Source organism: Oryx dammah, unplaced genomic scaffold (assembly GCF_014754425.2).
Source record: "Oryx dammah isolate SB20612 unplaced genomic scaffold, SCBI_Odam_1.1 HiC_scaffold_12, whole genome shotgun sequence".
NCBI lineage: Eukaryota > Metazoa > Chordata > Mammalia > Artiodactyla > Bovidae > Oryx > Oryx dammah.
Window position 1 is genome coordinate 4,175,540 of NW_024070196.1, and position 16,856 is coordinate 4,192,395.

General features: G+C 47.1%; 1 protein-coding gene across 2 annotated transcripts in view; it reads right to left on the reverse strand.

Moving 5' to 3' along the window:
* Positions 1-16,856, reverse strand: part of TMEM131L (transmembrane 131 like) — a 172,735-nt gene that overhangs the window by 82,714 nt on the left and 73,165 nt on the right. For both annotated transcript variants that reach the window (XM_040251419.1, XM_040251420.1), the window contains one exon: positions 1,216-1,284. In XM_040251419.1, coding sequence (XP_040107353.1) covers positions 1,216-1,284 — 69 coding nt within the window. The remainder of the gene's footprint in view (positions 1-1,215; positions 1,285-16,856) is intronic.

A 16,856-nucleotide genomic window follows, 5' to 3' on the forward strand; every position in this document is an offset into this window, starting at 1 on the left:
TTACTGCTATCCCTCTTATGATATCTACCAATCTACAATATACAAGTAGGTCCTGCATTACGAGTTCTCTTAACCATACTTTTGACAGAAGTTAAAATAATCTCTTGGAAATTGAAAGTGATGAGGTTTTACTATAAAAGCTCATTCTTTACTTAAGAGTAAAAATATAAAAATTCAAAAACAAAAAAGCAAATGCCCAGAATCTTGTAAATACAGCGAGTTCCCTTTGCACTTTTATCACGTTTTCCTTTTATACACTCTCCTTAAAAAGCTCAACAATGTACTTCTAAATTTAAAATTCATTATTCTTCACTGCAGCTCTGATCTTCTGCCGATCAGAAGGAAATGGAAAGAAGGAAACCAGATGAATGAAGGAGGACACGCCAGGCGAGCACCGCTAACTCACCCCAGATGCTCTCCTAGCACCACGGTTATTTCACTCACATAACTTTTTTTGCAACTCAGAAAAGTTCTTCATAAAACTGATGTTGTAGGATGCTGAAACAAGCAGAGTTTTTAATCCTGGAACACTCTTTTACTTCCACCTTGAAACTCTATTAACATGAAACTGAATCTATTCAGTACAGCAAAGTTCTACATCCAGGGAGTCTAACACTTCACATCTTAACTTCACGGCAACAGCATGAGGCTTGGAGTTCCCTCCTGAGAACAACCGCATCCTTCTCTTCCTTAATTTCTGAGTTCCCAAATCAGTCCCTCACCTCACACTCGAGTCACCTCCTTCACCTCGTGGTTCTCAACAAGATGTACTGAAAGGAACTACAGCTTCCACTCTGTCTTCCCCACCTGTTCCCCAAGCCCCAATCTCAATAACTAATGCATGTCTAGTTTTGAATCCCAAAGCACAAGGAGTAGTAAAAACAAGTGAATAAGTGAAGCTAATTTTAAAAAGTCAGCAACCATTGATATGCAGAGTTTTCATTAAAAAAATAGCCTGCTTTGTTTCAGAAAAACAAGGATGTAGTGCCACAGACTTAAATTATAACACATATTTATTAAAAACTAAAGAAAGGACTAAAATAACTCTCATACTCTCCTTTTCACAAAAAAGTTCCTTTCAACAAGTTCTAGGAACAGTATCTCTTTATATTATCTATTTAAAATATATTTAGTATCATACATATATAAAAAATATCCTGAAAGCAAACAGTGTAAGTAATAAATTGCTAAAAATTATAAGGAGAAAATACTTACTGAACTCCAAAATCTAGAACTGATGGCTGAAAATGTAAGCCTTTTCCACTAAATAGCTTGTCTGAGAAGCTGAAAAGAAAAGAAAACACAGATTAACTTTTGTCTGTTGTATGCTTTTGTTGAATGCCAAGTTAAGAGGCTATATACTTAGGCTGATAGCTCTCATGAGATATAATTTTACTCCCTAAAACATGAGTTTGAGCTAGATCTTAAATGATAAAATGTTAACAGTTAAATTATTTGAAGTCTAATATAATTCTACAGCTGCAAAAATTTAAGTCGCCAACGTTTGTCTGACTCTCTTGCTACACCACAGACTGTAGCCCACCAGGCTCCTCTGTCCATGGAATTTTCCAGCAAGAATACTGGAGCGGGTTGCCATTTCCTTCTCCAGGGGATCTTCCCCATCAACCGGAGTGTCCTGCTGCATTGGCAGGCGGATTCTACTGATACTACTGAGCCACCAGGGAAGCCCGGGATACTCTTAGATCATGGTTAATACACAGCTTTTATAAGCATTCAGATAAAAAATGGAGACAGAGTTAATTCTGAATGGGCTTCATTTCAGGATGAATTCAGGAAACATCTATTTTCAAAAGCCCCAAATCAAGAAAAAACACAGGGATGGGAGTTGAGGGTAGGGGGCTGGAGAGGGAAGGAGCTCTGCCCTCTACTTTCATCAGACTAGTTATAACAGGAAAAGGGCTGGGAGCAAGGGTTGCCTCTTCAGACTGAAACCATCACCAAGTCTTTATCTTTAAGATTAACAAAGCAAAAAAAAATATCACACAGCAGGTCATATTTTCAGCAGTTGTTAATCACTATTATGATTTCATTTTCCTTCAGAATCAAAAAACAGAAATAAACCCCAAAAGATGCATTAAAAATAAGCCACAATGATATATATGAATAAAGACATAAAATATAAAAACTACATACAAATATATAATATATATAATATAAAATATATGTGTGTCTATCAAGAAACTATTAACTGTCATATACCTTTTAAAGTAATTTTTTTTTATCCATTTTAAATCTAGCAGTGTGTACACGTTAATCCCAAACTCCCAATCTATCCCTGCCTACAACCTTCCCCTCTGGAATCCATAACTGCGCTCTGTGAGTCTGCTTCTGTTTCGTAAATATTAGTAAGTCCATTTGTATCCTTTTTTTTAAGATTCCCCATATATTTGTGTTTCTCTGACTTACTTCAGAGTCATATGAGATCTCAAAATCCATGTATTCCAAAAATACTTAATTTAGAGAAGCTCCTAAATGTAGCATACATAGCTGTTCTTAAAGAGACAAGTTCTCCCAAATAACAATCTTTCCATTTCCTCCTCCCACAAGTAGCCCTGCGCCGAGCACGATCCAGAGGCTGGCGGAGTAGACATTTGAGCTCCACAGCTGCCGGCTCCCGGCTGTCTCGAAGGTGCAACAGTGCAGAGACCAGAGAGCCCGTCCAAACCCTACCTCACAGGGAGAATCCTGCCTGCAGCCTCTCCTCCCTCCCCTTTTCTGACTGCACCTAAGCTTCCCTTCCTCCACCCTCGCTCCTTAGCATCCCATCTGTTCTCTCATCTGTGTCTCCTTTACTCCACACCCAGCACCATCCTTATTAATAATGAAGGTGGCACCTCAGTTTCCCATCTGCCAACTTCCTTCCTTGTGTCCACGTCAGGCAGTTACAGGTACGCCACTTCCTGGGCGCTCTCACACCCTAAAAGGCCAAGACTAACTCCATGACTTGCTTGCAAAAACAGGCCACAAACACACCCAGCTGCCTCCAGAAATGTTTTGAAAAGCCACAGGAGGCCAATGGTCATAAAGAGTTGCCAACATCAGAGGCACCACAGTCACCCCCTCTACAGACCGAGCTGGCCACGGCTCAGCATTCCAGAAAAAAGAGAAAACAGGCAACTTCACATGCCAAAAATTACCTTAGAAAAGTCAGGCTGATGTATTAGTAAAAAGTGAAAGAGTCAAAGACAGTCCACCTCATGCCTCGCATACTGAAGGTGAATTTATCGTCAGATTTCACACACAACTTCTGAATGAAGACGAGCTTTGGAGGACTTAAGTGATTCACCCAAGATCACACAGCTACTAAGAGGAAGAGCCAAAACTCCAATGCAGATCTGTCTGGGTCAAAAACATGAACCCTGTTCGGAGTTCAAGTCTATGCAAGTTCTTGTGAGCTACCCAAGGAACCAAGGTAGTTCCTCTGCCAGGAGCGGGAGCAGCTTTGGAGCCGTCACAGTCTAGTACTGAACGAACTAGTCACTTAGTACCTGCAATATGAAAATGACAACAGGATCTGCCTTATAGTTTTCAGGAGGTTAAAATGAAAGCATGATGTCTTTACGTCACGCCTGGCACATAACGCAATACTAAGAGGATGACTCTCATGTAACAGAAAAAGCAATGGCAACAGACGGAGAAGCCAGCTGAGCTTGGAGCAAAGCTGACCCTAGTATTTTGAAGTCCCAAATGGAGCAGCAGTGATTACCTGTGAATAGATCGAGCGAAACAGAAACCTGGGCTGTCTTATACCACCACAGAGTTTACTAAAGCACACAATCGGGAAATTCTTCATACTCAGTGAAAGTTAAGGCATTTAAGGGTCAACCTGAAGCAAAAGGGTAGAACCAGCCATAATTTCTCTAGCTTCAAAGAAGTCGGAGATCTTAGAATGGAGAAATAAAACCATGTCAATATTTCTTCTAAAAGTCACAGAACAGATACATCTTTCTCCTTTGGTCAGTTTTAGCTCAACTTACTTTTACAATCTGGAAACTGGATTAAGTTACACAAGGAGAGTGTGTAAAAGGAGAGCCCACTTGGCACCTTCAGCAGGGGCAGGCACAGGGCCAGAACAGGACAGTAACAGCAACCAAGGCAAGGCCCTGGATGTAGGGGCCCCCTTGTCGCCCCCCCCCCACTTTTCTGCAGATGTCCACCTCCTGCAAAGAGCCATGCCTTCCTCAGCTGCAGGACATGTGGACAAGGAATTCCACACATGCGTTTTTGAAAGAGTATCTTTGCCTAAAAGTATCTGACCTTATATTCTCTCTCTTTTTTTCAAACAAACTTTGGCCATTATTTATCTCTGTATATAAAATAAAGAAACACAGTTCAAAAAAGTGGCTAGTATAAGACGAAACAATTTCCCTGGAAATGAGAAGTGAAGGGAGAAGGTGCCATCCAAGAGCTCCTATGTGATACGAGGCTTGGTCTCCTCGGTCGTCCTCAAGGGGGATGGGATGGATGTGCCAAGATCCTTAGAAAAGGCTCAGATGTAAATTACATCATAGGAAAATTATATCCATCTGCCAATATCAGGCACACCCTTTAAAAAATTCAGCCCAATAACAGGTATAAAAATGAATTAACTCTGTTAAGCAACTGTTCTGGCCATTCACAGCTGTTATCTGACCAAGGCTCCCATCCTGGGAACAAGCGTCAGGGCTCAGAGGCTGGTTCCAGTCTAGCAGCCCCCTGAGTTCAGAGCATCCGGCTGCATGGGGTGGGGGGCGCAGCCAGCTCAGAGAAGCCTCCCCTCCAAATCTGATGCAGAAGGCCAGGCTCACGTGCCAACAGGCAAAACTCACAGATCAAGACAGTACAAAGAGAGGGAAGGAGAAAGTTCCTGCAAGAGTCCTGAAGGGCTTCCTGGCTGGGGCTCCACGGACAGCTACCCTGGAGGTGCCTCCAGCCAGGCTAACGGCTTCAAGAAGCACAGGTCACTCTGAAGAACGCCATCTGAGCATCTGGTGGCGCCAAGCAAGCGGCAGAGTGAGGAGGGCAGAGACAGGAGGGGGTGTGAGCAGGGAGGAAGGGGTGTGAGCAGGGAGGAGGCGGTGTGAGCAGGGAGGAGGGGGTGTGAGCAGGGAGGAGGGGGCGGGCGGATGGGGGCAGCCCTGAGACGGCGCCTGGACCCCGAGAGTGGGAGCAGCACGTGGGGTCTGCAGGGCCTGTGCCGGACCTTCTCCTTCAGGTCTCACTGGTCTCTGGGAAAACCGCAGCAGTCCACAAGCCTGTGGGGGCTGCCACTGTCCCCCACCAGGGAGGAAGGAACCTCGTCTTCTAGCAGGGATCTGAGAAACAGCAGCGACTACCGAAGGGCGGGTGGGGCTGCCCGGTGGCCCACATTCCTAAATGGACCGGTTTTCATCTGCCTCTCGAAGCCCCGCCACCTACAGCCAGCTGCCTTTTATAGCCAAACTGTTTCAACGGAGGGGCGGAGAGAAAGAGCACTTTTTTTTTTTAAGGTCAACCACGACAATGGCTTTAGGCACTGGATGAGGATGAAAAGTTTGCAGCAGTCTAAGACGGCTGAGATGTTGAGGAAAAACAGGTTATGCTAATGAGCTCCTTAATGAGCCACTTACTGGGCTGTTTTTCTCTTAAGAAGCTGAGCACCTATTCAGATCCCAGAGCTGGGAAACCTCTCAGAAGGTAGGGATTTCTGCACTATTAATTCCCCTGGGCCCTGAGCAGGAAATAGGGATTTCTGAGAGTCAGCTGCCATTCCCAGGGGTCCTAGAAGAATTCAGTACTGGCTCTCTATGCAGTGGCCTGGCACCCACCCTGGAGGGATATAGGAAGCCCCAGCCTCCTGCAGCCTCTAGTCAGACGGGCAGCCTCAGGGCAAGACCTGCAGCTGCCACCAGCAGCACTGCCGCCGTGAGGACTCCTGGGACCCACCCATCCCTGTCCGACGGCCTTCTGTGGTAATGCCCAGGCTCCATGACTGATGAAATGAGTTCTGTAGCTACATGAGTTATAATATCATAATCATGATGCTACCAGTCGCTCTCTGCTTTAAATTAAAAAAATACTTCTCCCCAGAAGTTTACTGAAAGGAAAAAATATGAAATACACAGGCATGTCTACTTAAGTTAGAAATGTCATTCTTCCTGGTAAATTAATTAACTTGCAAGCAACCACTTAAAAATGGAGGCAGAAATCCACATTCTTCCCCATTAAGTTCCCACAGAGGGAGAAAAAGTCACTTGGTAGGACAAGATTTTCCTAGCTGCTTCTTTTTTTTTAATATTTATTGATTGATTTGGCCACGCCAGGTCTGAGCTGCGGGATGTGGGATCTAGTTCCCTGGCCAGGGATCGAACCTGGCCCCCTGAAGTGGAAGCACAAAGTTTAGCCAAAGTTTAGGCCACTAAAAGAAGGCCTGGGCTTCAAGATCGAAGCCAAGGGAAGTTCTTGGAGCAACACCAATAGTGGTGTAATCAGAGGTACCCTCACGGACAAGGCCTCCCTGGTGGCTTACACAGTTAAGAATCTGCCTGCAATGAGGGGGACCTAGATTCCATCCCTGGATAAGGAAGATCCCCTGGAGAAAGGAATGGCAACCCACTCAAGTATTCTTGTCTGGAAGAATTCCAAGGACATAGCAGACTGGTGGGCTGCAGTCCACGGGGTTGCAAAGAGTTGAACATGACTGAGCGACCAACACTTTCCCTGACGAGAGATCTGGGGTTTCAAGCCACCTAGTTCATTGGTGGTCAAGCCCTCCAAGGCCAGGACCAAAGTCCTCCACGTCATTCTGTACCGTAAGTTGCTGATGACCTTCTCGACCCACAGAGGAGGTGTTCCTCTCTCAAGGACGACCCCCCACCTCCCAGCCCCATCCTGCCCTGCCCGCCCCAGGGTTTTCACCATCTCCTTACCCGCACTTCCTCTTCCACTTACTCACGGCCCCCTCACTTGAGCAGACGCCCTGATGCTCTACACCTGCTCGAATCCCCCTTCTGCCCTTCGCAGCCACACTGCCGGTGAACGTACCACTGGCAGCACGCACATTTATTGAACACTTACAGCATACAGGGGGCTGTGCCAAGCACCTGATTATCCCATGGATACCTGTGTACCAGGTGGAGACTGTCACTACACATTTTCATATAGGGACATAGATGTGCTGAGTGTTTAAAACAACCTGCCAAGGCCCACTCGGTGAGCACTTGCCCAGAGCCCGTCCCCATCTGTGCCCCACCCTACTTCTCTCCCACAGCCCGCCCCTCCCTCACTGAGGCTGCTCGTGCTGAGGTCGCCAAGGGTAACAAGCTGGCACCTGAGTGCTGAGCTGGCTTACCCCCTCCGCCAGCTCCTCCTTCCTGAACTGCCCCTTCTGTGGTTCCTAGAAGTCTCGCCCAGCCTTCCTCACTCTCTCTGGCTGCTCCCGCTCAGCTCCCCTCCAGGCCCTCTTCCCCTGCTTACCTCTCCCAGGCCATCCTTTCCTCGGCCCTCACCCCCAGGCTCACCCACCACCAACAGCGTGATGTTTCCCATAGAGACATCTGGGTTCTTCTGACTGTTCAGCATCATCAGAGCTTCCTTACCCCATTCCCAGATTTCACCCCTTCTGGGCTGTTTGCGAATGGGCCAGTTACGGGTGACCCTGGCACAACACTGGGGCTCTGGGGCTCCGCCCCCACACAGTCACAAGTCTGCACGTAACTCTACAGCTGGTCCTGGGGATGTGCCCCATATTCCCGGTTCTGCACCAGAGTCAACCAAGCGTGGCTCATCGAGTCCATATTTATAGAAAGCAAGCACGTTTAAGTGGACCTGGGCAGCTCAAACTCAAGTCATTCAAGGGCCAGAGGTCCTAGTTTCAGGGGTCCTGCTTGCAGCCAGGGGGCCAGCATACGACCCAGACTTGGGCGGATTCACCTGCCCGAGGCAGGGCAGCGAACGGTCGGAGGAAGGCGGTCCCAGGGTAACGAGCACCACGGCCAGCGGTGGGCTGGGGGTCCCGGGGGAACTGGTCAGGGGTCCCGGGGGAATGAGCACCATGGCCAGCGGTGGGCTGGGGGTCCCGGGGGAACAAGCACACGGCCACGGGGTGGGCCAGGGGTCCCGGGGGAAACGAGCATCACGGCCAGCGGTGGGCCAGTGAGTGCCAGGCAGTCTCTCTCCAGAACACACTCTGACTGTGGTTCAAGCTACTAAGTCCGCTTTCTACTTGTTTGCTTTCTGAGCCAGGTTCTTAAGACTTCCTCGAGATTCTGTCAGCTGCCCAACATCTCTTCAATAAATTCCTTTTCTGCTTAAATCAGCCGGAGTCGGTTTCTGTGGTCTGACTGATTCATTTCCCAAGCCTGTGCCTCTGTGGCCTGGACTCCTCTGCTGAGCTCCTGACTCTTGTTTCCATCCGAGGCTATGCTACCCTGCAGATGCTCCCACCCGCGGCACCCCCAACTGCGACTCAGGATGGAGCTCAGCACCTGCCTTGGTCTCCCCAGCGGTTCACAGCACGGTCTGCCCCCGCTGGTGAGCGACAGCCAACCCGCCCAGCCCGGAGCCCCGCAGGAACTGCGACATCTCCCTGCTTTCTAACTCCACACATAGCCAACACTGACAGATACCCCGGGACCCATACGCTGACACCATGCAAAGCGGTCCCCTCCTTCTAGTCTCACTAGCAGGACCTTACATTCAAAAATCGTTTCATTTGCACACTAAAGAATTTTAAAATCCATAATTGGATTTACGCATTTAATCACACCACAGTCCACATGCTATGAAGAACTCCTTTAGTCAAGTGGTTAAATAGCATTGCAAAAACCTATAAAAGAAAAGGCTGGTAATTAAGCTCATGTTTCCTATCCCTGGTCCAACTTTCTCTTTACAGCAAAGCATGGCTTCTCATCTATGAGTTGAAGATTTCACATCTTTTCCCAGGCTACTAGATGTTAAAATAATTAAACATGATTTTTAAACCTGCAAAATACAAAATACGTTTTGCACTCTCTTTCAGCTCTAAGACAAGTTAGCATGAAAAAGTAATTCAGTCCTAGACGTCTCCAGCAATAACAGTCTCGACCAAATGCTACACATGAGCCAAAGCAGAAATCCACACGGACAATAAGTGAGCTGCAGACTGGGAATGAAGGTCTTATCCTAGACCACAGGTGGACCAAGCACGTTTATGCAATACAGTAGCTGTTCTCAAGGAAACAACCCTGACTTCTCAAAGTGCCCAGATGAATTTAGATATTAGTAATCTGAACAGGAACAAGCTGTTTTCTTTTTGAATTGAACTACTGCTGACTTACAATATCGTTAGCTTTAGATGTAGACCAAGGTTATTCTCACATATATATATATACACATATATATATATATATATATATATACACACACACATTCTTTTTCAGATTCTTTTCCATTATGGATTACTACAAGATACTGAGTATAGTTCCCTGTGCTATTCTGTAAATTTTTGTTGCTCATCTATTTTATATATGGCAGTGTGTATCTGCTAATCTCATACTCCTGATTTATCCCCAGCCCTTTCCCCTTTGGTAACCCTAACAGAAACAGACACATAGACATAGGGAACAAGCTATTTTTTAAAGCTTCTCTGTGAACTAAAATGGACAGCGATGGGCGAATTTAATTCAGGTGACCATCATATCTGCTACCGTGGGCAGGAATCCCTTGGGAGGAATGGAGTAGCCTTCACAGTCAACTCGAGAGTCAGAATGCAGTAGTTGGGTAAGACCTCAAAAACGACAGGATGATCTCAGTTCATTCCCGAAGGCAAACCATTCAACATCACAGTAATCCAGGTCTATGCCTCAACCTACAAGACCTTCTAGAACTCACACACACACGTCCTTTTCCTCATAGGGAATTGGAATGCGAAAGTAGGAAATCAAAGGACACCCAGAACAACAGCCAAGTTTGGCCTTCGAGTACAAAATGAAGCAGAGCAAAGGCTAACAGAGTTTTGTCAAGAGAACACCCTGGTCATAGCAAACACCCTCTTCCAGCAACACAAGTGACGACACTACACACAGACACCACCAGATGGTCGACACTGAAATCAGACCGATTATATTCTTTGCAGCCAAAGATGGAGAAGCTCTATAGTCAGCAAAACAGGACCTGGAGCTGACTGTGGCTCAGATCATGAACTCCTTATTGCCAAATTCAGGCTCAAAGTGAAGAAAGGGAAAACCACCTGACCATTCAGGTATGACCTAAACCAAGTGCCTTATAATTATACAGTGGAAGTGACAAATAGATCCAAGGGGTTAGATCTGGTGGACAGAGTGCCTGAAGTACTATGGGTGGAGATTAGTAACACTGTTCAGGAGGCAGTGATCAAGACCATCCTCAAGAAAAAGGCAAAGCAGTTGTCTGAGGAGACTTTACAAATAGCTGAAGAAAGAAGAGATGTGAAATCAAGAGAGAAAGGGAAAGATGTACCCAACTGAATGCAGAGTTACAGAGAATAGCAAGGAGAGATTAGAAGGCCTTCTTAACTGAACAATGCAAAGAAATAGACAAAAACTGAATGGGAAAGACCAGAGATCTCTTCAAGAAAACTAGGTATCAAGGGAACATTTCATGCAAGGATGGGCTCGATAAAGGACAAAAAGGCCAGGACCTAACAGAAGCAGAAGAGATTAAGAAGAGATGGCAAGAACACATAGAACTCTACAAAACAGGTCTCAATAAACCGGATGGCCGTAATGGTGTGTTCACTCACCTACACCAGACATCCTGGAGTATGAAGGCAAGTAGGTCTTAGGAAGCATCACTACGAACAAAGCTAATGGAGGTGACGGAATTCCAGCTAAGCTATTTCAAATCCTAAAACATGATGCTGTTGAAGTGCTGCACTCAATGTGTCAGCAAATTTGGAAAACTCAGCAGTGGCCAGAAGACTGGAAAGTGTCAGTCTTCATTCCAATCCCAAAGAAGGGCAACGCCAAAGAATGTTCAAACTACCATACAATTGCGCTCATTCACATGCGAGCCAAGGTTTTGCTCAAAACCCTTCAAGCTAGACTTTGGCAGTACGTTGAACTGAGAACTTCCAGATGTACAAGTTGGGTTTCGAAGAGGCAGAGGAATCAGGGCTCAAATTTCCAACATTCATTGGATCATGGAGCAAGCAAGGGAATTAAAAAAAAAAACTATTTCACTGACTACATTAAAGTCTTTGACTGTGTAGGCCACAACAAACTAGAAAGTTCATAAAAAAGATGGTAATATCAGACCACCTTACCTGTCACCTAAGAAGTCTGTATGCGGGTCAAGAAAGAACAGTTAGAACCGAACATGGAACAATGGGTTCAAAATTGGGAAAGCAGTACAAGGCTGTATATCATCACCCTGCTTATTTAACTTATATGCAGAGTACATCACGAGAAACGCTGGGCTGGAGGAAGCACAAGCTGGATTCAAGATTGCTGGGAGAAATATCAACAACCTCAAATATGCAGATGATACCACTCTAATGGCAGAAAGTGAAGAAGAACTAAAGAGCCTCTTGATGAAAATGAAAGAGGAGAGTGAAAAAGCTGGCTTAAAGCTCAACATTCAAAAAACAAAGATCATGGCATCCGGTCCCATCACTTCATGGTCAATAGAAGCGGAAAAAGTGGAAGCAGTGACAGATTTTCTTTTCTTGGGCTCCAAAATCACTGCAGACAGTTACTGCATGAAATTAAAAGACACTTGCTCATTGGAAGGAAAGCTATGACAAACCTAGACAGTGTATGTATTAAAAAGCAGAGACATCACTTTGCTGACAAAGGTCTATATAGTCCATGGCTACGGTTTTTCCAGTAGTCATGTACAGATGTGAGACCGTAAAGAAGGCTGAGCGCCAAAGAACTGATGCATTCTAACTGTGGTGCTGGAGAAGACTCTTGAGAGTTTCCTGGACTGCAAGGAGATCAGAACAGTCAATCCTAAAGGAAATCAACCCTGAATATTCATTGGAAGGACTGATCCTGAGACTGAAGCTCCAATACTTTGGCCACCTGATGTGAGGAGCTGATTCACTGGAAAAAACCCTGATGCTGGGAAAGAATGAAGGGAAAAGGAGAAGAGAGAGGCAGATAATGAGATGGTTAGATACCATCACCGACCCAACAGACATTAATTTGAGCAAACTCCGCGAGACAGTGGAGGACAGAGGAGCCTGGTGTACTGCAGTCCACGGGGTCACAAAGAGTCAGACACGACTGAGGGACTGAACAATAAGGAACTTGGTATATAAACATCATTATACAGAATAATTTTATTTCCGCACCATCACCAGGAAAAAAGCAGCAGTGTCAAATCCCACCCCGCCAATTCCGTCACTTGGGCTGCATTAGAGCTGCTACACCTCAGCCAAGGCAGTCTGATCCTAGAAGTCAAAGAAGAATAAAAGGCCTCCTAACCCATGGCCTACAGTCTCACATCACACACAGGGGGAGCACAGCCCACACGAGGCCGAGATGCTGCAGAGCAGGTTCAGAAAAGCCTTCTGGAAGAGGTGACGTTTCAGCGGGGCTGAGAAGGCTGGATATGTTGCGTTCAGTTGAACAGGGAGGAAGGAGTTTTTGACTAAGGGAAAAACAAAGGTGAAGGCAGGCAGACTTCAGGGAGGTCGGTAACACAAAAACAGATGTACCTAAGGTGATCTTTCAGAGTTTCTTTGTACAATGAAAGAAGAATCCTATGTAACTTCATGGTCCAAAATTTTAATTCAAACACAATAAACTGACCTTTTTTTAAATCCCCATGGGAGCAAGTATACCAAAATAATCTTTCAGTTCAGTTCAGTCGCTCAGTCGTGTCCAACTCTTTGCGACCCCATGAATTGCAGCCCTCCAGCCCTCCCTGTCCATCACCAACTCCTGGAGTTCACTCAGACTCACGTCCATCGAGTCAGTGATGCCATCCAGCCATCTCATCCTCGGGAGTCCCCTTCTCCTCCTGACCCCAATCCCTCCCAGCATCAGAGTTTTTTCCAATGAGTCAACTCTTCACATGAGGTGGCCAAAGTACTGGAGTTTCAGCTTTAGCATCATTCCCTCCAAAGAAATCCCAGGGCTGATCTTCAGAATGGACTGGTTGGATCTCCTTGCAGTCCAAGGGACTCTCAAGAATCTTCTCCAACACCGCAGCTCAAAAGCATCTATTCTTCGGTGCTCAGCCTTCTTCACAGTCCAACTCTCACATTCATACATGACCACAGGAAAAACCATAGCCTTGACTAGACGGACCTTAGTCGGCAAAGTAATGTCTTTGCTTTTGAATATGCTATCCAGGTTGGTCATAACTTTTCTTCCAAGGAGTAATCTTTAGGCAACTACAAAGAACATGAGCAATGCTACCGGGGAAATCTACGAGAAACGCTTCACCTTCCTAACTGTCCTGTGCAGGGCCCACCCCCCGACCACAGCATGAGCACACTGGGAAGAGCAAGGACGCAAGTGACCAGGTGGTCCAGTCCCTGCAACCAGCTGGACAACATGCACCAGCCAACAATCTCAGGGTTCTCCCTTGCAAAGAAAGGAATAAAACAAAATCCAACCTCGGAATGCAAACCTTTTTTGAAAACAGGAATGGAGAAGAAACTCTTTTAATTGGTCTGTCAGAGGGTCCCTGTAACACACTGGCACAGACCCCATGCTTGCCCGCAGAGCATAACTCACCACCACCAAGCTCCTGGCTTGCTGCTGCTGCTGTTTAGACGCTAAGCCGTGTCTGACTGTCGGCAAACACATGGACTGCAGCCCACCAGGCTCCTCTGTCCATGGGATTTCCCAGGGTCCCATTGGAATGGGTTGCCATTTCCTTCTTCACAGTTCATGGCTTATATGATATAATCCCACTACCAGAATGGCTTCAACGCTTAGCTTTCTCATGTGAAGCCCAAAGCTGAATGTGCCCAGAAAAAGGACTCCTGAACACAAGCCGCAGGCGCTAGGGTTTTGTCTTAGCGGGTGGAACAGTGGTCATTTTAGGATGTGCTAGATCAAAAGCATTTGCCCTTGGGAAATAATGGTCGCGGTTTCATGGCTTCTTCCCCAGAGCTGTCAGGCTCTCCTGCAGCTGGGTATGGCCATGGAACCAGGCTCCAGCAAATGGGGAGCAGGTTTCCAACAGGAACCCTCTGGCCCTCCCTCCACCCTTTCTTCCACCGGCTGCCATGCACAGGCGCCACCACCTCACATCCTGAGTACCAGGCTGGTACATCCTGGGGAGGGGGGATCCGGTGGGGGCAGGGCTCCCTGAAGATTGCCTGGAACCAGAGGTGGCGCAAAGCACGAGAGAGGAAAAACTATCTTGTTTTAAATTGCTGGTACTTTGTAACTGAGTTACCTTAAAGCTTAAGTCAAGTTGAAACAGCTCTCACCAGAACGGCCAGTGGTCACTGCTCAACAGAACTCACACTGTCCAACAGCCCTCCCCTCCAAGCTGCTGCTTGCCCTGGGGGGGCAAGTTCCCGCAGTGCCAGCCTTTCACGTGGCCCAGAACCAGAGCTTCCTGATAGATGCAAAGGCGAAACGGCTACAGCAGTAAAAGGAACCCAAACCTGACACCCCAGCAAAGACAATTCTCAGACAGTCCCTGCTGCCCCATGCTGAGAAAAGCCACCGGTGACGGTGCGGGCCTGGGGTGGCTCTGGCCACACACTGGGGCAACTGACAAACACCTGTACAAGAGCTGCCCCGAGGACAAGGAGCCCAGAAACCGCCTTCTAGCTCGGAACCTGCTGTTCTGGCTCGCAACTGCATGTGCAGGGCCAGGTCGCGGCCCGTGCAGGGGACTGCCAGGATCTCTGTCAGACCCTGCAGGGGACCCAGAGCTCAGTCCAACACCAAAGACGCCGCAGGGAAGACACGAGCAAAATTATCCTCCTCTTGAAAGACTGCTTGGAAGTTCCTCAGTTACGGATACGTGGCTCCTTCCCAGGATTGACTGAAACAGCCATCTTCCTGCCCTGCCCAGAGTCCTGCAACACGGTGGCCGAGTGCAGAGCTCTCGAAGATCCAGAAGAGGGCTATTTTCTCTCCGTCATGCTTTGCGCTGCCTCTAGTTTCAGACTGTGTCCTGTTTCCTAGTCAGTCTTGGGAGAAAGGACTCCAGAAAGGTTACAGCAGTGGAAGAAAGAAATCTGCTAAATTCCCAGGGCCTGGAGTCACTGGGACCCCAGCTGAGACCAACGCTCGCAAGGTGGAAGCGACTAGCTAGATGAGGACACGAGACCATCTAACAGTCACGTGGCCAGAATTTCCGTTTCCACTACTATAAAATTAAGATAACACGCCTAAGTCCACTGTGAGGATTAAAACACAGGTACAGAGTTGTGCAAAGTGGCCTGGGGATGTAGGGAGAGGATGGGGGTGTCAGCTCTAAAGTCAGCAGAAATGGCCAAGATTCATGTTCTGATTTCCATGGACTCTCCAGGATTAAATCAGGGCAAGACCAAACTATGCTCCAGAATTGTGTGTATTGAGGAGGAGGGTGGCGGCGGAGGCCGAGCTGCTTCCAAGCATGGCAGGGAGCTGAGAGCTCCAGGCTGTGAGCAGTAGTCGGTTCCCTTTCAGTTCAGCCCAGGGAACTTAATTGTTCTTAATTATACAGATGCCACTCATATGCAAATAGAGCATGAAGGGCTTTCCTTTTAAATTGTAATTTTTCTTTCTTTGCTTGAGGCACTGAAGTGTTACTGCTGAAGACGCTAGAGAAGAAAGAATGGCCCAGAAGTGCCCGGGGCCCAGGAGGCAGGCCCTGGGCACAGGCCGCCCTCCCTTTGTGCAGCCCTTGGGCTGGGTCCCCTCCCATGGGCCCGGCCTGCCAGGGGCTTGTCTCTTTAACTCTTTCCCCTCTCCTCCCAGCATTCTCCAGCCCAGACCAAGCACCAAGTGAAGCCCACAGAGGTACCTTCAGCCAGTCAATCCTTCTATAAATGAATACCAACTGCAAAAGGAGAGCGCTCCAGTAAAAACTGTTCTTAAGATAATAATAGCAACATGGGGGGGGAAAAAAAGCCGACAACAAGTAAATAAAAGGAAACACAACTGTCCTGTGCAATACGATTACAACGAAAGACTTACAAGGGAAAATGAGCAGGCAATTACTCAAATACCAACCGGAATATCAGCAACGTCTCCCTCACCCCACCCTATATTCCAAATTTGTTACATGGAGCAATGTCTTTGAGAATATTAACAAGTTTCAGTTATGTGCTTTTAGAAAACTCAAGAGCAATAGGAAGGTACATTCTTATTAAAAACAACTTGAAATTACCTTTTTTTTAATCAAGTAACATATTTTCACGTTCACAAGCTACTGAAAAGCTAACAGAAGTTTCAGCTCCCCGTGTCCTGTTAATTTGCTCCATTTCCCCGTCTCTCCAGGCTCTGCCTCCTCCACCACCTCTTTCAGAGACCTCCAGCCTTCAGCTGCCAGCTTTCTTCCCCATCTATAATCACTCACTGGTTGATCTGATCCAGTCTCCAAGCTCTGTCACCTGAAATTCACATCTCCAGCTCAGCCCTCTTCTCTCCAATCCCAGCTTTCCAGCTGCCCACCCACACACAGGTCTACTACCAGCAGGAGTAGTTTAGTAACTAAGTCAAGTCACCCTCTTGCAACCCCATGCCAGGCTCCTCTGTCCACAGGATTTCCCAGGCAAGAATACTGGAGTAGGTTGCCATTTCCTTCTGCAGGAGATCTCCCTCACCCGGGGATCGAACCTGGGTCTCCTGCACTGAGGGGCGATTCTTTACCACCTGAGCCACCAGGGAAGCCCAACGGTCTTCTGAGAATTCTCAAAGACATTAAAAACAAAACCCTCCCCTGCTGCTTCGCCAGCC